The sequence below is a fragment of the Dermacentor albipictus genome, chromosome 4 (assembly GCF_038994185.2).
Source record: "Dermacentor albipictus isolate Rhodes 1998 colony chromosome 4, USDA_Dalb.pri_finalv2, whole genome shotgun sequence".
Taxonomy (NCBI): Eukaryota; Metazoa; Arthropoda; class Arachnida; order Ixodida; family Ixodidae; genus Dermacentor; species Dermacentor albipictus.
The window spans coordinates 177,225,618-177,247,539 of NC_091824.1; the positions used below are offsets into that span (position 1 = coordinate 177,225,618).

Here is a 21,922-nt window from a genome sequence, read left to right on the forward strand (position 1 = left end):
TATTCAAATGCGACAGGAATGAAGACATTTTCTCTCGCTGAACAGCGATAGACGACATACACAGCGCTGTGTATGTCGTCTATCGCTGTCCTTGTCTTTTGCGCTGTACGTTATTTTTGATCATGAATTACCAACTAGCCCAAGCAACCACCCTAGTTCACTTCATTTCTAGTACAATGGGCCCTTTCCCTTCATCTTTCCCCTGTTCCTCAGCAAGTCCTAGTGTTTTGGTACAGCGCTGTGTATGTCGTCTACCGCTGTCCTTGTCTTTTGCGCTGTACGTTATTTTTGATCATGAATTACCAACTAGCCCAAGCAACCGCCCTAGTTCACTTCATTTCTAGTACAATGGGCCCTTTCCCTTCATCTTTCCCCTGTTCCTCAGCAAGTCCTAGTGTTTTGGTACAGCGCTGTGTATGTCGTCTATCGCTGTCCTTGTCTTTTGCGCTGTACGTTATTTTTGATCATGAATTGCCAACTAGCCCAAGCAACCACCCTAGCATGCAGAACACATTGTCTACATAACGTAGGAAGACCCTGGGCAGCAAGTTGAAAGAGGCAAGTGCTCGACGCTCAAGTGATTCCATTGTCAGATTTGAAGCAGTTATTGAAACAGATGCACCCATCGGTGTCTTGTGCACTTGCCTGTAGAAGGTGCCTTCAAAAGTGAAGTAAGTGTTCTCCAGGCAGAACAGAAGGAGCCTCTTCAAGCCAGGGAAGTCAATGGGTGTCCTTTCTGGCAGGGTATGGTCGTCTTCAAGAGCAGCGGTGCACATTTCTGCGGCGAGTCGAATAGGAACGCTTGTAAAAAGCGACACGATGTCTAATGAGACAACTGCATCCTGATTGTTGGGAGTAAAATGACAAACCTTGCTTATAAAGTCTTCACAATGGTAAACATGGATGGCATTTCTTCCAACAAGAGGGGAAAAAACCTTATGAAGGTACTTGGATAGCTTATGAAGTGGAGAGTGAGTAAAGTCAACAATTGGCCGCATCAGGATGTTAGGTTTATAGATTTTTGGCAAACCGTACAGTGCTGGCGCCAAACCATTAGTGCACAGAAGGGAGAAGTACAACCCTTTGTTCCTTGGGTCATCAAAACGAAACATATCTGTAAGAAGCCTCTGGAGCTCATGCTGTACCTTGAGCGTAGGATCCTTCTTCAAACAACTGTACGGCACCTTGTCTACAAGCAAAGGCAACATCTTGTCACGGTAGTCAGTCTTGTTGAGTAGCCCAGTGGTGTTGCCCTTGTCTGCTGGGAGGATGACGAGGTTTTGGTTTGAGCAAAGGTCTTTGCTAGCCTCCTTTTTTTCTGTTGAAAGCGGGGAGACAGAGTAGTGTACGCAAAGCCGTAAGAGAATGCCTATAGCGTGGGTTCGTGCCTCCTCCTGCATAGAAGGTTCTATTTGGTTGATAACATTTTCTACAGCACAGACCAATCTTGTTTCATCTTTCTGCAGTCCCAGGTTGTAGTTCAAGCCCAGGCTCAGGACACCAAGTTCAGCCAAGTTAGGCTTGTGTGACGAGAGGTTATGCACAGAGGACATGGAAACCTTTCTGTGCAGGACCTTAATGGGTGACAACAATCTAGCAAGTTTGCTTTTGTGCATCTCCTTCGTACGACGGGAGTGTAGCCTGGTCTTAAATTTGCATGGAGCTGAATGCTTGCGAACTTCTCTGGGACCCAGTGCTCAAGGCAGCAGTGCTCGAAGAAAGCTTCATTTTCTGGGTTCTTCATGGAGTGTCTGCATTCCAAGATCCTGGCTCGTAATAGAAGTTTTTCCGCCTTGGCAACCACGCTGAAACCGAAATTTGAGTGCACAGGCCTGCTGAGATGTAAAATGTGTGTGACATCTACCTCAGCCCCCAAGACCTGACCTTGTGCTCCCAAGCAAACGCGCTGCCATACTGTATGTGCCCGGCGTGAGCGAGGGCTTGGCCCACATTCTATGCGGCAATAACAGTCCAGGTAGCTCATGTGCCATCCCAAAAATTACACCATCGGCTGGTAAACATGAAAGACAAGCTTCCGAAGTGCTGGCATCATCTACAGGATTCCACGTGAAGACTGTGACTGCGTATATATCGGCAAAACAGGCAATTTGAACAGTGGTTCAAGCAGCATATCAAGAATCTAAACAAGAAAAAAGTTGCGTCAAACGCCTTGGTAGAAGACTTGGGCCGCAGAATTGATTGGGCTAACGCCAGATATTAGAAAAGGAAAGAAATCTGACTTCGAGACAGTACTTGGAATCCCTTCTCATCCAAATGACAGATAGCACCCTCAACTGGAATGATGGATCCCTTCCCCCCATCTACACGCATCGCTTACGTCATATTTCAAAGCCATATAAATCGCACGTCCTTGATTACATTGAATAATTCTAAACAAGCCTCTTGTCATGGGAGCTGAAATGTATTTTGGTGTATTATTTCAGGAGTCGATGCCCTTCATTTTACCCTTCTTGATGATGCCTCCCGACCAGATGGGCTTCCATCAAAACCTCGACTTCAATAGCAGCTATGCATGTCGTTTTGTTTGATACTTTGTTCATATGTGTCTATACAAAGTTGCCAAGCACTCGTGCTTGCCTCCTTCCTGTGTTGTGCCCATGACAATGGCATGCTAACATTTTACATCAGCACAGTGAGCAGAAAGGGACAATCCTTCCTTTTCTGCACTGATACACAATCAAAATACACTACACCGGCTCCCCCAAATTGCCAAATTGTTGCTAAGGGTTGGAGGTGGCATCTTGTTTCTCTCTTCGTGATAAACAAAGGCTTTCATGCCATTACTAACTGCTATGGCATCAATGGCAAATGGGGCCACTGCTACAGCTCACTGTGTCCATTCTACCCAGGTGCTGGAGGCAAGGGACAGCTTACCCAGGAGACTGCCCGTGCTGGTCAAGATTGCCCCCGACCTGAGTGATGAGGAGAAAGCAGACATTGCAGCTGCTGTCACAAACACCAAGGTGCGTTTATTTGCTTTGTCATACAAGGAGCCTCAACTTCAGAGATTACTCTAGCTGTGGACAAAACAAGATGTGACGTCTATCTTGATACCTAAATGGCCGTTCGTACGAAGATGAGCCAAAACCCAGAGAGGTTTGCAGAGTGCTCTGATAGTGTGCATTGGGTCACAAAGCCAAACTAAGGGGGGCTTCTGTGTGCACTTCCTAGGTGGCAGCGACCCCATCTGCACTTTAAAACTCCTCAATCTCCCAAAGTAGCGCCATTCGCTTCCCTCCTCCTGCGCTCGGCGCGACCTCGACGGTGGCGCCGCCGGTGGTGGGCCTGCCGTAGCAGACAACGGCTAACACGCTACGGGAGGAAATCCGCAGACAAGTTCGTTCGAGCCCTGCGGAGCAGTTTTTTCAATCGAGATCTTTCTTCGTCAATCGGTAACTGGCCTTTAGAATTTCGTGTTGGAACTGCGGAAGAAATAGAGAAAATGACCATTATTCAAGGCGTATTTAAGGCGTAAAGCGCGCGACGTTGCGAGTTCATGTTGCTGAAACACGACGCCAGCATGCGGTGTACTCAAACATGCACGTAGTTACCAAAGTTTCAGGTGTTGACAGCGTGAAAGTATGTGTACGTGGTTTCGTAGGTTCATTCACGTACCTGCAGGGCACTTTTGTTCGGTCGGCGCGTGAGAGATTCCGGCTGTGTGCGGTCAGCAATGCCTGGCAACAGGGCCGTTTTTTTTCATTGCGGGGTGCTTTGGTAAACGTGACGATATATTGTTTTTTTTTTTACAAGTACTGCTCCAGGAGGGCACATGTAATGGCTAACGGAGGCCTCTGAAGAGCACGTAACATTACACTAATGCAGGCGTCGCAGGGAGTGTTCGCATACAAAATTGGCTGTCCACGATCTTATACCCCCTTGGCATGCACAGGCTTCGGCAAGCCCCATCCAGCCCTGGTTCTAGCTTTGGTGTTCCCGTTGCCGCTTTGATGCCCTGGAGGCGCCGCCAATAATACGAAATGATGACAGGTTGTTACAACTAGTAAATAAAATTTATTGAAGAAATACAATCGCGCCGAGGCGCCAACTTCTAAAGCAGCGCTAGCGCACGAGTATTATGAAACGCCAACGAGGAATTTACCGGCCCACGTACGACTCTACGATCAAAGTGCACGTTAAACATCATCATCATCATCATTTATTGACCCTTAAGGACCCTTTTCAGGGTATTACATAAGGGGGGGCAAAAGCATCAAGAAACATTATGGTCACCATTATACAATGGTTAACTCATTATTACAACGGCAAACAAAACTTAGTATGCATGCTAGTAGACGACGGGCAAGAAAAAAAAAAAAGGTAAGGTACGAACCGGAAATAGAAATGGCAACACAACCGGCAATATAACAGAAAAGTTGAAAAAAAAAAAGAACTTAGACGTTAGAGTAACAGCATAGTACTGGTAGGTTAAGGGTTTAGAAAACATGACAAGAGGTGTCTAAATTTATCTGGATTACTTTCATTTACTATGCTGTTGGGTAGCGTGTTCCACAACTCAATAGCACTGGGTAAGAAAGAGTTGTTGAAGGCATTTGAGGAACCATGGAGACGTTGTAGACTCAGGTTGTTAAAGAGACGCTTAGAAGAGCGGTTGGGCGGAAGTAAGAGAGTGTTCCTGAGGTGTGGGAAATTGTAATAGAGTTTGTGGAAAAGGGAAAGTTGTGAAATCTTCCTACGAAGTGCTAGACTAGGCATGCTGAGGGATGATTTAATGTCGCTTATACTTGTATGCCAGTCATATTTTGAAGCGATAAAACGATGGCCGATCCCCAGGCGAGCTAGATTTAAAGTTATGCGGAGCCATCCACTACGACCTCCATCGTAGCTTTAGTCGCTTCGGAACATTAAAAACGTTAATCACCACAAACCAAATCAATACATGCGGGCGTACATTTGAAGCTAAAAGACTGCATCGTAAGTCATAGTGAGCCTTGCAAAAGCGTTGAGAATGTACTAACTTCTGGTGGAGCTCAAAACACACCCTGAATAAAGTCGCTTTTATGTCACAGGCCAGCTGCAGAAGCGTGCATTTCACCGCACGACGAAACTACATGAAACAAAGAGAGCACATTCTAAAAACAAAAGTCAAATATGTGCCATTAACCCCAACTCAACTCAACTCAAACAACGCACTAAAAACCACGCAGTGCATGAACACACACATTTTCGAAGCGGAAGGCGTGAACTAGGCTCAAATTGAGACGTTGTGAGTAGCTGTGGCCCTTACTTCACTAAGCCGTGCGTTCTTTGCCACTTCCTCGAAGTCAGCCCGCCCGATCCTGCGAATCCACACTTCTTTTTGCGTTGCGCCCGCCGGACGGCAAAGAAAAAAGCTTTTTGACCTCGCTGTGTCTGTTGCGGCAACCGAAGGCGCAGCAGCATGGCATCGCAATTAAGTTCTCGGCCCTGCACATTCTATTACGCTAACGCGCTCCGTCAGTCCGCCTGCCGTGCTTTCGTCGCGCAGGCCCAACAATGGAGGTCGGCGCGCGCTGGAAAGAAAAAAATATACAAAAGCGCGGCGCCTGCTTCCACGTGACACAAGAGAGTTTCAGTATAGGGGACCCAAGCGGCTTGCGTACGCAAGAATTAGGGGCGATGGCACTGCGCATGCGCAGACCACTACGTCTACTTGCGTCCTTGGGTTGTTTGGCCGGCCGAAAACATCGCTGCCCCTAAGTGGTCACGTTACCCACGTGACTCTTGCGGTGTAGGAGAACTCACGAGTAGCTAGTGGGTAGATAATCTAATAAATCTTTCGCCAAGTGTCGACAGACGTCGTTTTTATATGTATTAGAGAGGTTTAGCGTGTCTGGTATTCGGATAAACGCAGTCGGGGTGTTAGGGCGGAGCCATAAACGGGAGCGTCCTAGAGCGTCCTGCATGGTGCATTCACCTGGCGGCGCAAAGCTCAAATTGACAAAAGCAGCTAATATTGCTGTAACCAAGTCTATTCTACTTCGCTGCTGGTGTAAATTTTCGGCACTGGCGTAATTGTGTTGCTGCCAAAAATTTATACCCGCAGCAATGTAAAATACACTTGGTTACTGCAATATTAGCTGTTTTTGTATGTTTGAGCTTTGCACCACCAGGTGGCAGCACCATGCAGGCCGCTCTAGTTCATGGCTCCGCCCCAACGCCCCAGCCTGCGTTTACCCGATTACCGGACACTGTAAACCTCTCTATTAACTGCTTTTAATAAGAATAGTTTTAATGTGCTTTGCTTCATATGCTTGATTTCATGTTTTAAAAAATGATAATGCAGCAAAGATCAGACGTTGATGGCGCTGCGAGCGCATGCGACCTCACTGCGGCTTGCGTTTGGGGCCGCTAACCTATAACGTGTTTCTGCTTGCGTACGCAAACGCAAATGCACCCAAGCACTAGGGGCCCCAACGCCTTGCGTCCCCTACACTAAAACTCTACAGATTGGCCAATGGGGGAGCGGAGGAGGCTGGGGTGACAGGAGGCGTGGAGGAGGAGGTGCCAGGGTGAGCGGGGTGGCGGAAAGATCTAAGAATGGTGCTACTTTTGAAAAATTGAGGGTCTTTACTGCACTTTTGTTCACTTCACTCAGGTGTGCCTGACCCCTGCCCCACCTGAATTACACAGCTGTAAGGCATCACCCAGAAAGGACCCGTTAGCATTAGGGCTAGGTATCAACTAAAAGACAGACTAATCAGAACCTTTTCATTCATCTATTAATTGGATTTCTTGATTTACCTACATGCAGTAAATGAAATAGAAATTGTGAGCTAATTGGTAATTACATAAACTTTGAAGCAAAAGTAAACCACACTAAAAATTAACGGTTGCCTTAGAGGGACACTAGAGCCAAATACTAACTTGATGTGGACTGTTTAAATACCATTCTAGAAACTTCCTAATGCTTGTTTTGTGCCAAGAAAATACTTAGTTTTGGAGAAAATCGCATCTGAAGGGTCCGAATGCCTTTTTCAAAATTCAAATCTCCCACCCCCAACCGGGGGAGTAGTGACATTGCATACATCATCACCACCCTTTGCTGCCGTTGGTGAGTAAAATGGCGCCCGATAGACGGCAGCACCGAGCCAACACAGAGCGGTGGGTTTGCTGCTGCAGCCGCTTTTCAGTCGAGTGGTGTAGACCTTTCGGGCATCCCGCAAAATCACATGGAAGTTGAAGTCTCTGCTACTTGTAGTTTGTGCAAGTTTTGTGAGCCAGTAAAACCTGCGCAGCACCATGCGATGACGAAACCAATGGAACGCGAAAGCAGGAGTGGTGCAGAGTCGAGCGAAAATAAAACCTTTCAACCGCCTGGATCGTTGTCAAGAGAAATTTCAATGAGTTCTTTTTTCTAAACATGAAATAGAACTGAAGAAGCATTATTTATTTCATCTTAGAATACAATACAAGGATGTTTCTTGCAACGAGTGGTTGAGTACCAGTGACAGAATTTAACTAAGGAGGGCTTTCGTCATCGGGTAAGTGCTTGAATGTTCCGGGGGAGTCTCTGATCATGTCCTGTATTTACCTCAATTTATCAATTATTAAGGCTCTGTTTGCGATAATATTGGCGCCTTAAGGCGCGCTCACACTAGCGGGAAAGCGTGCAACGCAGAACGTTTCCCGCACGCCGCTTCCCGCACAAACCGGTTTTTCTCCCGCAGACAGGCTGCTCTGCCGTCCTGCAGAGCGATGGGTCGGGTACTATTTTTGCCGTGCCGCTGACGAGAACAGCCAATGGGGGCCGACCGTGAACCGTGACATCGGTCCCAGTTCAGTGACCCCGTCGGCGGAGGCAGGAGGCTGCGCGCGTGCTGCGGGACACTCACTCGGCTGTTGCTCGGCGCGCTGTCCTGTGTGTTCCTGCCTCGTTAGGGTACTCCCTCAACGCCTCCTCTCTCTACATTCCAAGAACCGCAGCGAGAAAACGCGCGCAGTGTGATCGTCATTCCGAGCAGCTGCGACGCAGCGGCGTCGTTTACGCTGTGCCGCTGCGGGAAGTCTCCCGCTAGTGTGAGCGCAGCTTTAGAGATTCTCGACCACTTATCTCTCACTTTAGCTTGACCTAATATTTGCCTTTAGTGTTCCTTTAAGCGTTGTGTCAGCAAAAAAGTGCGAGGGGACACGTTGAGCATGTGAAATCTCGTGTAGTGTGCACCCTAAGAGGAAGCTTTAGATGGGGGCCAACTCCAATGCTGCTTATCCAAATATGTGTGAAACACGGGAACGCTTTTATGAAACTACTGTTAGACCAATTCGAAAAAAATATGTTGCATTTGAGAGACAAAGATGAGTTTTAGTGGCTGTTAGAAGCAGAATTTTTATTTAGGGCCTCGAATTTTAAGGAAAATTCTCCAAAATTGCTGTTTGAATAAAAACAAAATCACAAAATTCACAAATGCATAACTGTGCTTCAAAAACAGATATTGCTGTTCTGTAAATTGCATCTGCTACAACATCTGAAGCGGACAAACTACATATATAAATTTACAGCTTACGTGAATTTGTTACAATGTTTGGAGTGTTTTGAAAAGTCCTAGTCACATAATAATGGTATATTTCATAGCATCTTATATTACATATATCCTGCAATTGGCCGCCACGCAAGCTGCGGGAATGTTCACCATGGCTTATTGATGGCATGTATGCCGGACAGTGGGCTGCCCTGCCAGTACTAAGGAAACTCGGTTCCCTGTGCAGCGGTGGGTCGGGTCGCTTGAAATCCAAACACCATAATTGGGACCCGATGGCAGTCGCACACAAATTCATCAATCGGTCATAGCTGGCTAACTGGTCGCAAAGATGCCACCATTTTCACGAGGCATTCTCAGAAGGCATGCGCAGATGCCAAACATTGATACTCAAACCAGATGGGCAGTGTCGCGTCGCGCACTTTCCCTGACCGAGACGGTCGATGGGACATGTGGGAGGCACATGGGCATTAGTGGTGGCGGTGACCTCAAGTACCCCCTAGCTTTTATCTTCACGCCCGTCTCCCCGAACGCTTCCCTCCAGCTCGAACCGCCTTCCCTTTTATTTCGAGCGAAGGTGCAGATCTGGCACCTCTTCTAAAGTGCAACCACTAATCCGATTTCTTTCCACGCGTAGGTGTCTCCCACTTCCCCTCTTCGCAGAACCTGCCCACTTCCTTCGTTTCGGGTTATTGGCCGATACAGCAGAGTGTGAAATCATCCTGCGCTTTGCTGTAGTCGCATAGACTTGGCCACACAGCAACAGCAAGACCAACTGCCTAACCTCAAACTAACTGTCGACATTTAGAATACCAGTAGAAGCATCATGAAAAGCTTGCAAAGATTGCCATATTTTGATACTGAAGCTTGAAGCTTGCCATTATTGCTTGCGGTAAGTGACACATGACCTAGCGCGTGGCTCCTCTGCATGACTTCCGAGATTGCAGCAGCAGACCCTTGCAATTTTGCAGGCCACACTGCCATGCAGTGTAGATGTCACTGCCACCACAAGGTGCCACGACAAGTCCTCTCGCCATCTGACTATCACATGCACTGACTGGTGGTCCCTTTGGTTCTCCAGGCTTGGCGACACAAGCCAGCCCTAGCGCCCGGCACACACGGCGCACTGAGAAATCTTGGACAAACATGCTGGGACTTACGTCATAGCGACACCACCAGGTGGGCGCATTGTCTGCTTAGGTGCTGTGTAAAGGCTGCTAAAAAAAATCTATACAATTACCAGATCTGTGGTTTGCCAAGATTGGTTCAGTGGCATATACTACTCATTTATACAGAATTTTGCCAAAGTGAAATTTTGTTGCAGTTGACTTTTAAATAAGGGTCTTTCATGTAATAGACAAATACAAGACGAGCTGCGAAGGCAAAGAAGCTTGGCAACGTTTTTGAGGCAGTCTGATCATGATACGTGCGCACCTTAGCACATCGCTGGCACCTCTTAGGTGCTGCAGAGACTGGCCTCCACTAGTGTAGCATGCATGGGGTTACCCTACCGTCTTAGAGCAGTTTAGCTTAATCTCTTGAACAAGCGAAGCTGGGACATTTGGACAGATGCTTGCATGACGTGACCGCAAGCAATTAATAAGAAAAGTGCAATTGATGTATTAAAGTGACTAATTGCAAGGTTCAGTCAATTGCCCAGCCCTAGTTAGCACTGTACCGGTCTGTTGCTGGCTTTTGGTACATGGCAACTGTTGATGTGGAGCAAGTGCTAGCTTGTGCCAGGAGTAGTGACAGTGCAGCCACATTTGGTGGTCGCACTCGTACATGCTTGTGGCTAGAGTGCAGTAGCATTTGATGCTTTGAGCGCAGTGTTATCTTATTGGTACCAACATGGTACGGAACCATGATACTATATAGGAGGCTGTGCTGAGACATATAGTTCATGAGATAGAGGAAGAGTGGCATTGAGGTAGGTCGAATGCCTTACAGTTGTTCCACATGAGCACTGTTGCAAGGACAGGAGCAAATGCCTTCCCTGTCGCAGTGAAAGGGCCACCCGTCATCAGAGCAAAACTGCTTCTCTATGTAGTGGACAGTCTTGTCGCCATTTCATCAAGTAGTGCAGTGGTGGCAAGCACAGAAGCTGCGAACCAGTCTTTCTGCCGGTGCCTGAAGAAAGCATTTTCTTTGTGCAAAGAAGTTTGCACAGAGTCCACTGACCAATTTTGTGCCTTCTGATCTGCGGTGTAGCAGGGTGTAATCCTTCTGAAGCATGTGGGGTCTTTCACTTAAAATGTCCAGTTGCTTTTGGTGCACTCTCTGGCATAATCTTGTCATAGATCTTGTCTCGTCAGTTCAGCACGAAAAAAGCCTAAGGAGACTGTCAGCGGCGATGTTCCTGGATGTTAAAGGCGCTTATAACAACGTAACATGTCAAGCCATCCTGGACGCCTTGGGTGATGTCGGCCTGGGTGGCCTCGTGTTTCGATGGATATCCAGCTACTTGAAGGACAGGTCATTCTTTGTTCAAACAGAGGATGGTGCATCATCACAACACAACATCTACAGTGGAGTACCACAAGGCGGAGTCTTGAGCCCCACTCGATTTAACCTCGTGCTCATCAACCTGGTTCATACACTTCCAAAATCCGTCCACGTGTCGATATATGCAGATGATATATGCATTTGGTCATCAGGAGCAACCCGTCCAAAGGTGCGCGCCAGACTCCAAAAAGCGGCCGCATTAACATCAAGCTATCTTTGAGCACGAGGTTTTGAGGTGTCCTCTGTGAAGTGCTGTATGGTCGCTTTCCCGCACAATGCATTGAGACTACGTATACGTTGTTAGAATTAATGGACAGCCTATTGCCTACGAGAAGACGCACGCACCGTTTTCTAGGAGTGATAATAGATCGAGACCTCTCCTCGAGCCCTCACATCTATTACCTAAAACGGAAACTAGTGATGATAACAGACGTGCTCAGATTTCTTGCAGGAAAGTCATGGGGTGCATCTGTGAATGCGATGCTCCAACTCTATAACGCACTGTTCCTCAATCTCCTACGCTACAGCTTACCTGTACTAGGTGGGACCAGTAAAACCAACCTCCGAACCCTCCAGTCTGTATAAGCTCAAGCTCTGCGAATTTGTCTAGGCCTTCCCAGGTGTGCATCCACGGCAGCAACAATAGCCATTGCTCATGACCACCCCATCAATACGTATATTCATGTCGACTCTTTAAGGATGCACATCAGGCACATTGCCCGACTTCCATCGCATCATCTCGCCTCCCTTCCTGCTACTCGACCTCGTTCAGCGTTTAGCAGAATCATTGCCGCCAACCACGGAAGTTTACCGTCAAACTTCACACCTGCAGCACGACCATCTCTACCGCTGTGGTGCCTGCATCCACTCCAGGCTCTTCTTGACATTCCCAGCATCAAAAGGAAAACGGAGATGTCATCTTTCGCCCTCAAACAAACCGTGCTTTCATTCCTACATGACAAACACAACGAATCCACCCACGTTTACATGGACAGTTCTGTCTCCTCTAAAAGTTCAGCTGGAGCAGTGGTACTTCCGACTCAATCTGTCACCATCAAATTCAATACGGCTCACGTTACATCATCGATGGCTGCAGAACTCGCAGCTATCTGTGCTGCTCTGGAGTTTATTGGTCCTTAATCACCACATTCATGGTCCATATTTTGTGATTCAAAGGCAGCTCTCCAGTGTTTGCTGTTCCCTTTCAACCACGGACCTAATGTGCAATTAGTCGCAGACATCTGACTACTCCACCATAACGCAATCAACAAAGGACACAACATCATCTACCAGTGGAGACCAGGTCACTGCAGAATTTTGGGAAATCACAGTGCAGATGGCGCTGCCCGGTCAGCCCGTGATGGTGCCCAGATTATACTCATACCGCTGTCAAGAACAGATGCAGCCACAAGTCTTCGCTCCCTCGCACGTGAGCTTACGTGAATTCTGTGGAACACCAGTGAATTCACGAACGCGCGTCTTCACAGATTGGATCCAAGTTTGCAACTTCGTCTTCCACCAGGGTTGCCATGGGCGGAAGTAACACTTCTGTGCCGCCTATGGCTCGGCGTGGCATTCATAAACTCCTATTCCTCCCGCATTGGAATGGCCGACAGCCCTGCTTGCGACACGTGTGGCTGCGAAGAGGTGATCACGCAACTCCTCTGTGACTGTCCACAGAAAAGTGCTCGTGACCACGCTTGAAAAACTGGACAATTGCCCCTTCACAGAAGAGAAAGTTCTAGGACACTGGTCCAGACGGGTTTCGGCACTCAAGGCCTTAAGGGCTTTGCTGAAGCTTTTAAGGGCCTGTGAATTGTGCGACCACCTTTGACTGTTGTTGCGCATAACATCACATTACTGTGTGAATTTTTCGCATTTTTTTTCTCTTCTTTCTCCTTTTATTCCCGTTACCCCTTTCCTCAGCACAGGGTAGCCAGCCGGTGTTTACACTGGCTAACCTCCCTGTCTTTCCTTCCCTTTTAACTCTCTCTCTCTGGCATAATCTTGTTTTGCACATACAGTGATCTGCGCACCAGACTTCTTTATCCAAACATGGTTAGGGGCCTGTTAAGCTCAGCGCCAACTCCCTAATCGAATATAGTACACCCATTAAAAACCCAAAAAAAAGTTGTGATAAGGGGAGTTTCGACATAAGCGAAATCACAAAAAATAGAAGCCCTCTGGCCTCCCACAGACCACATGGAGCCTTTCCAAAATACCGCTGGTACCATATTTGCATGATTCTAACGCGCACTTTTTTTGAATAAAAAGTGCATTCAAATTTGCATGCGCATTGCAGTCATAACCAATTCTACTCAATATCAAAAATGAAACCGATTCTTATTAAGAAAAAGCTCAATGCAAGGTAGCTAGCCACACTGCCATCGAACAGACATTGTTTTTTTATGGCTTGGCTCGCGGTTGCCATTTTCCAGTTTGCTGTGAGGGTGGCATTTCTAATGCATTAGATAGGACAGAAGACTACTTTCTGTGGTCGGCAGACAGCAAAAAAGAGGTGTCATCGGACTCCAATAGTGACTAGTCGCTAAGATTCAGTTGTGTGTGTGTGTCTATGTGCCTTTGTATGTTCCATAAAGTTATTTCAGTACGGTATGCGTCGACTCAGGTTTCTCTACTTGATGTGTGCGATAGAATTGGCACCAAGTTATTATTATTTTTTCAAATATTTGGGCGGTAATATAACGGCACGCTACAATTGGGGGTGTGGTAGAATCATGTAAATATGGTAATATCTTACAGCAGAGCTGTATATGGCTAGGGCACCATAGAATTTTTGTGTCGCAACACAAAAACTATCATCATCAATGGCTCATCCCCCGTAAGCAAACAAAAAATGCAATGGCTCGTAGCCCTGTAAGGCAGAGGCTACAAGCACTCAGCAAACTGAAGCGAACAGTCCTTACATTCTTTCTAATCAGGCATACAATATACAGACCAGCATGCCAAAAACTGTGATCATGAATGGCTCATACCCCTATGTGCAAGCAAAAAAAAATGCAATGGCTCATAGCCCTGTAAGGTTCGTGGCTACTCACTTTGTGTAGCATCCACCTGATCTAGGCCCCAAGCCATGCAGGTCTTACCGAAAATAAAGCCGCGCACACCGCCACCCGAACAAGTGTCCACCAGGCACGTCACTCCTATTCGGGCCAGCAGTTTTCCAGACGGCTTCACCATCTATGAGCCCCCAAGCATGGGGCTGTAGCCTCCTGGCGCAGCCACGCATGCGAGCGTATGATCACCAAAGGCGAGATCCTCACATACTACCGCAAAGCCCGCCTCAAATAACTCCAGTCCCGACAACACTCTCAACAAACATCCATGAACCACATGGTGGCTCTTACAGATGCGCACCTCCCCTACACCCTCCCTTTATCATCACACTGACCCAGATGCCTTCCCATCGAGCTGCAAAATGTGCCACATGCCATGCGCAGATCTCAACCACATTACCTGGGCATGCCCTGCAGCACCACACACCATCAAACACAGCACCAATCCTCCATTCAGAATCACCATGCCCGAGGTGTGGGACGCCATGCTGCTCAGCGAATGTCTGGAGGATCAAATCTGGGTAGTCTGGCTGGCCGCTGCCAAGACTCCTGGTCTGGCTTCCACCTGAGGAAGGGAGGCTCCTCCGGTGGTGCTACTCTTTTGGCCCCCCTACCTCCCTCGAGCCCACCAAGGATTTTTAATAAAAATCTCTCTCTCTCTCTCTTGTGTGGCTTAGTGGTGATGAAAACCACCTGTTGTCAGTGATTTCAATGTGGATGTGTCGGGACCGAAAAGGGAGTGGTTTACGCATTTGGTGTTGCAGTCATTGTTTGCAATGCCATCCCGATCTGGCCCAACCAACCACCCAGTGGTGTACGTGCATCAATTTGACATTACCAAAGAATGTGTTTGCAGTTGCGAGTATGCCAATGAGTGTATATCATAGCGACCACAAAGCCATTGTGACCATCATTACTAAGTAACAATGAGTGTTGCCAATAAAGTCTTTAGCACAAGTTTTCTTATCACTATGTTCGTAGCTCCTCTGGTCGTCCACCTTTGCAGGGTGGAATGGCCTCGAATTTTTGGGAGGTTACTATCATGTGTATCGGCACCGTAGACATCGGCGTCTACAGGAAACGGCGTTACTGGCACTGTGCAACCACTGCATGCTTGGCACAGAGTCGAGATGATTGATCCTAATGATATATTTGACGCCAGTCATCCTAGCATAACCGTTTCCAGACATTCAAAAAGCTGACGCTGCTACATTCTGCATCATAATGAATTCTGGACATTTTAACCTTGAACACAAACTATGGAAGAGTGCAATGGTCATGCTTTAGTGATGTTCCGTTTACTTTTCCCTGTCAGGTGGGCATTAAGCAGGCGTCCTTATCAAGCCGCAATCTCACTGAAACACTGTGGGCTCGCATGCTGGCCTTATTCGGGCACAGCGCATAGGCTGCTGAGAAGTACCGTTCATCTTGCCCAAGGTCACGATTAATAACTCTGCGAGCACATTAATGTGTCACCAACAGTGTCCTAAATGAGAGGGACAAAAAAACAAAAGACAACAAAGTGGCAGCAAGCAGCCAAGCAAGTGCGCCCGAGTGGTAATAGAAAGAAAGAAGAGAAAAAGATAAGTGGAGTACGAGGCCTGGCGTGGTGTCTGGCTGGGCTAGTGAGCTACCACAAGGTAAAAAGAGTGCAAGCATCGCTGCCCCATGGCCTTTTTTGTAATATTTTCGAGGTCAATATTTCGAGATGTCCGGAGTCCTGCACCAAAACTGCTTGAGGTAAGAGGTAAAAAACAAATGGGTTGAAACAATGGCTGGAAAAACGTTTTGACTTAACCAATATTTTCAGATATCAGAGTTCGATTTAACAACGGTTCACTGTACATGTGAAGTACCCTCATTAAATAAAGGTGAACCAGCTGTAATGAAATATCTTGCATTTATAAGAGAAAGCTTCTTGCTACCGACTGTTACAAACAGAATTTCTTTTATGGCCTCAAATTTGTTGCAAAAAGAAATTGATGGAAATGAATAAATGAAAAAAATAATCGAAGTGCAGTATTTGCCACTTTGTGGCTTTGCTACACCAAAAGCAGGTTGGCGGCCCTTCATCTAGATGCTTGTTTCAATTAAGTGTCCTTGCAGGTAGATGGCCTGGTAGTGTGCAACACGACCGTCTCACGGCCCAGCAGTCTGCGCAGTGAGCACCGGGCTCAGCCGGGGGGCCTCAGTGGCAGGCCACTCAGGGACCTCTCCACACAGACCATTGCAGACCTCTACCGCCTCACAAAAGGCGAGTACAGAAAAGGATGGTGGAACAGCACCCTAGCCGAAAAGGCCACAGCCGTACAAGCATAAAAAATATATTTTTGGAGAGCATTTTTAGTGCTGATAGACAAAAGGGAGACACCAAAGTGAGCACTAACTGGACCGGTTTATTCTTGGGAAAACTGCAACACGCCACCGGTGGATAATTCCAACATGAGAATCGGAGGATGAAGGGTTTCTGCGAAAACCTTTCTGCATCTCCAGCTTTGCTTGTTTGACCAGCATGTATGTTATATTTCTCACCTTTTTTATTTTTATTTATTTTATTCATACTGTCGATCCCATCAGGGATCATAACAGGAAGAGCATACATAGTTATCTTGCAGTGTAACAATAATAATTAGCGCAATAATAAGATTAGACATATTAGACATGCAGTTAGCAGAGGCAGACAATGTAGTAGGTAGAAAAGTAACGTTATACACTGTAATAATGTTACGAAAAAAAAATAACAAGTAATCAAAGGTAGAAAATTTACAAAAGTGAACAAAATGGTAGGCATAAATTATAGAATAATATATAGCATTAAATTTAAGAGTAACAAGGGGTAATGAGGTAGTCTGTCAAATATCAATGGCGGTAAGCAATAATTACAACAGGAAAAGAAGTAAACAATTTGCATAAATAAGCAATAGTACTCAGTAATGGCAAGTAATACAAGTTATAAAAGTGAGGTATACACAAGAGGTAGTAATCCATAACATACTTGGTGTAATCAGTGTCATTCTGATAAGCATTGCCCGGAATTAACACTGCGCGCTCATTCGAGCAGATGTTTGCATAGAAGAGTCGTAAGTGTACCGAAAACACAGAGGGTATAATTCATACATTGTGTAGTGTACAAAATTTTGGTTATTATACGTTGTGCTAGGGGCAGGTCTTGATGGTGCTCCAGCAAGAATTGTGCAAGTCCAAAGAATCGGGCGTCTGAAAAACCAGTCGGCAACTCTACTTGACATTTCGCTACCAGGGTATTATATATTTTGAGGCACATGCAAATGACAATTTGCTTTGCTATAACTGATACCGTGTTGGGTCTCACATTTTCGATTTTATTATAGCAGCAGAACACTCCATTAAAATAAAGCATTACCAATCAAAGTTTATGTTTACTTCATACATTGAATAATTGGTTATGTCTGTGATCGTTAAATTGAGGTTTGACTGTAATATGTACAAGGGTACAGAAAAGGGTTGGTAGCGTGGGCTGATGGCAGCAGTGGTGGCACGCTGCTCCTTTTGCCTTCCTCAGTGCTCACTGAATGATGTCTCTGTTCCTCACAACCACCAGTGACCCTTGTAAGAACTAGGTTCACTGGCAGTCTAAAGCTTGATGGTTTCAGACTTGTGCTTTTGCAGCTTATTCTGTCTGTCCAAACAATACCTCCTGCATGGCTTGTGGAAAACATGGGTGGCAAAAGAACTGTGTCATGCCGTATGTCAGTTCATAGAAAAGGCAGGGAAATGGCACAACCTTAGATTAATTGCGTAAAGTTGCCAGAAAGTTTTGATGCGGAGCCATGAACAGTGCCTTCGTGAAAAGCACTCATTGTGATGTGCTTCCTTTACATCACTCAAACAGGATCCATACCGATTGTGGGTGTTGGAGGTGTGTTCTCTGGTGAGGATGCGTACGCCAAGATCCGCGCGGGGGCATCTGCTGTGCAGCTGTACTCTGCCCTCATCTACAACGGTCCACCTGTGGTGCGCACGGTCAAGACACAGCTGGCCGAGCTGCTCAGGTGCGTTACGAATGTTGCAGCACCTCCGCATGTGCAGCCGCTCATCACGGAGCACTGTAGTAACTCTCACATTACACCCTTTAATAGATACTTAGTTGGCGTACAGGAAAACAGTGTCAGCTGAGAGCAAACACCCAAAGGCCTGCAAAGATTCCCAAGTGCTATCTTTAGCTGATTGAGTCTACGAAAATTACCCAAGTCAGCACTTTGCCACTTCTGTTTCTTGCAGAGACTTGGCACCAGAGAACTGTTGTAATTGGTATATCAATCTAGATCCTCTATGTGCACATTCATATCTCCTACTAATATCACTAGGCCAAATTTTCTCAGCTCATTTACGTCTAATACAGTCAACCAATTTGTTATTTTGCTCTCTGCTGTCACTGCTCATCCATAGGTAAGCTATTTCTAGCAACATATATTTCCCTTCCCATATATGCCACTCATTCATAAATGCTCCGTACATGTCCTTGACTCTCTGCCACTTCATCACTTGCAAATGAGCATGCCTTCATCTCGCCTTAACCCAATCATTCTATTATACGATTTTCATATGAAGTTGTCAATAATGGGCAGTTGATAGGTAGACGAGTTTCAAGAAAGGCTTTAGTGGCTTCGTCGTTCAGCTGCGCTTGGATTTACAGCCATTTATCCTGCTTGTGACAGATCTCTCAGTGTGTTTATGTAACATATCATACATTCTATATACTTATTCTTTGTGCAGAGTTTCTTGCCTCCTTTTGTTTTATTTCTGCTCCCTTGCTGGTCTGTCACTACATTCATTGCATAGTCCATTTTTCTGAGTGCTTGGGACCCTCCTAGAAAGCCCATGTCTTGAGTCAGTGTCCTACTGGCACAGCTAAGCACTCGCCAAAATGTAGCCCTTCAGCCGTACAGGTGCGGCATCACAGCTGTGCTCAGTGCACTCTTCAGCCAGTATCGGCTCACTCCTTGTTCGCTGCAAGCATTGTGACCACCTTGGCCTTTCAACCTTGGGCAGTGTGCACTCTGCTGTGTGTACATCCTTGAAAACAAGTTTGCTGACCTCTTGGGTTGTTTGCTTCACAATCCCTTGTCCCCATCCCTGCAGTACATCAATTGCGCGCCCAATTAAAACTGCTAGGTTCTGTTCCTCCATCCTGTATGTGTGTTCTTTGGCCTTCGCTACCATTGGCCTGACAATTTTCTCTGGAAATACGCTAATCTGGGCTCACTTATCTGCCTCTAGTCTCTCTTATCATCAGTTCAGCTTTTGTGTATTTGAATTTTCAACAAAGACAACTTGAGGCCGTTTCTGTTTTTTGCCTTTGGAAACTGTTTATGACTCCACAACACCCTCCCCCCAATGCCCTACCATCACCGTTTTCTGCTTTTTGGCCAGCTTTCCCTGCCACCTCACGAGTGGTGTTCCCGGCCTTGCTGCAATCACGGACACATCTGTCACTGTGTTGTAGCATGGCAGTCCTAGCTTCCTACCCTTCTCCCACTTCAGGGCCAGCTCTGTTTGCAGAGTGTTCATCGTTGGTTAGTGAAATGGTAGTCTTCAACTTATTTTCCACTGTGGCTAGCTTCTCTCCTATCGCTTCCCTCTGCTTCTTTCTTGTGCTCTGTGCAAGTAGTTGCAACCCTGGTACACAAGTCGTACAGACAAAGTCCACCCCACCTGCCATCTCAAATTGCTTTTTTTCCCAGAGGGTAGAAACAATCTCACTCTGTATAACGAAAGCTATAGGGGCTCCTCTTTACCATGTTCCTGTATAAAAATGGCAGTACTTGTAGAAAAAGGAAAAGAGTGCTGTTAGCCACTTCTAATTAACAAAAAGGGAAGCCAGAAATCATTAACAAAAACCAGACTGCTCGTTTAACCTAGCACATCAGAGAACCAAATGCCCCAACAATAAGCTATTAAAATTCTGAACACTTCAGTGCGCTGCTCCATCTCCAATGAAAAGGCACGTTCACTTCTGTCAGCATCACTTTAATTGCAGGATGGTACGAGCATCCTCTTTGATATGTTCCGGTGATTTAATGAGGGTCTTGAAAACTTTTTTTTTATTTCGTAACATATCTTCCTGAAAATTGGCATGCAGATATATCTTTGAATGCTGATCCCAAATATATATTCAGATTTTATATATCTCATCTATAAATGAAGATATTGCAAAATAATTCATCCCACATAGGTCTTTTCTTACGGGCCGTTATGATAATTTCTTAATTAGAAAAACTAGTTTCAAAGAATGGCTGTCATTTCCAAGGGCCCATTGCACATCCTAAAGCTAAAGAAATTTTTAAAAAGTGATCATATAGGTCATGAATGAATAACAAAGTAGGAAGAAAAAAACAATGCGGGAGTAATTAGCTTACATCTGACCTAATTGCTAGTCTAATGGGTTTAATGAAAAATGGAAAGCTTTAGGATGTAGTTGAGGTTTTACTGAAAAAAATGATACCTAATTCAATAAAATCAGTTGATGCAAACATTACGAAAAGTTCCGTAAGGCAAAGGCATTTGATCGAAAAAGCAAAGCTGAGAAAATTGCATTCAAAGTTTTGCTTACTCTGCCACTTTTGTTTACCTATCACATGGAAAAATTTAATGCTTTAGCATGCAGCCCAGTCATTACTGAACACAATAACACCAAACTCAAAGAAATCTGTTCATGTAAAGATTGTGAAAACCTCTGTATTGCATTGGTACTTGGCAAAAAAAAAAAAAAAACTCAGAAAGTCGTCTTTACTTGCTGCGCCGACGTTCATTAGCTCGAACTTGCGGGAAGTCGCGGACTTCTTCGCCAATGAAGTTTTATTGTCTGCGTACTTTTCACGCCCCGCGCACTCCGCGCAAAACACCGCGTCGAAGCGTTGAGCACGCGAGCTCGGTTCAGCCGCGTCCGTCGGCACCGAAGCGGCGTTCGGAAACGCCGAAGTCGACGTTAGGCTTAGGTCAGCCGGCTCGGCCGCTTCCGACGACACGGAATCCGAAGCGACTTGCAGCGTTTCAAAAGTTAGCATTTTCGACGGGCTTAGTCCAGGCGCATCCACCGGCACTGCAGAGACTTGCGGTAACACCGAAGTTGACACCGATCGGGACTGTCCGGCCGCGTCCACCGGCGAAGCTGTTGTTGGCGAGCTCACTCCAGCCGCATCCACCAAGGCCACAGCCATATCTCTATGCCACAGCAGCTTGCGGCATCACCGAAGCTGTAGTTCTCGACGATGTAGCGCTCTTATTCCATGCGCGCCTCTTTTTGCTGACTGCTTTTCGCGTGCTTGCTTTCAAGCGCGCGTCTCGCCCCATCGTGACACGCGGAACAAAGACACCAGGCACGCAAAAGCAAGAAATTCGTGGTTAAAAGAGGCGACTCAATAGCCAAAATATCTACAAGAACGATAAAGAAAAAGGCAGAACGAAAAATACAAGAGGAATGCGAAAAATGACGTGCGCGCCGGCGAAAGCAGACGACGCGAAGGAGTCGAACAACGCGGCCGCGGGGCCGCGGCAGGCGAAGCATGCGTCACGGCCAATCAGAGGGCTGCGCCTCGGGGAGGCGCCCGCTTCACCCAATCAGCGGCTGTCTCGCGACGATTTCGCTCTTGAGAACGGGTGCTTGGGGTGCCGATCGCTCCGCTGCACGAGGGTCTACAGCGTGCCGAGGGGCGCCAGAATAGAGAGCGGGAAACCAGCTTTCAAACGAGACCAAGATGGCGCCGATCGGTTCGCGTCGCGCGGAGCTACGGCAGCTTGAAAATGAAGCAAATCTTCGCGCTTGGCGTTCAATTTCGGCTCACCGACGTTTCTAAATTGCCG

The 21,922-nt window shown here is 46.6% G+C and overlaps 1 protein-coding gene across 9 annotated transcripts in view; it reads left to right on the forward strand.

Moving 5' to 3' along the window:
- Positions 1-21,922, forward strand: part of Dhod (dihydroorotate dehydrogenase 2) — a 63,999-nt gene that overhangs the window by 39,353 nt on the left and 2,724 nt on the right. For 7 of the 9 annotated variants that reach the window (XM_065440468.1, XM_065440472.2, XM_065440470.1 and 4 more), the window contains 3 exons: positions 2,871-2,984; positions 16,187-16,334; positions 17,952-18,111. In XM_065440468.1, coding sequence (XP_065296540.1) covers positions 2,871-2,984; positions 16,187-16,334; positions 17,952-18,111 — 422 coding nt within the window. Of the gene's footprint in view, positions 1-2,870; positions 2,985-9,469; positions 9,678-16,186; positions 16,335-17,951; positions 18,112-21,922 lie in introns of those variants that run through there. The other 2 variants (XR_010566375.1, XM_065440471.1) reach the window with 2 other exon arrangements.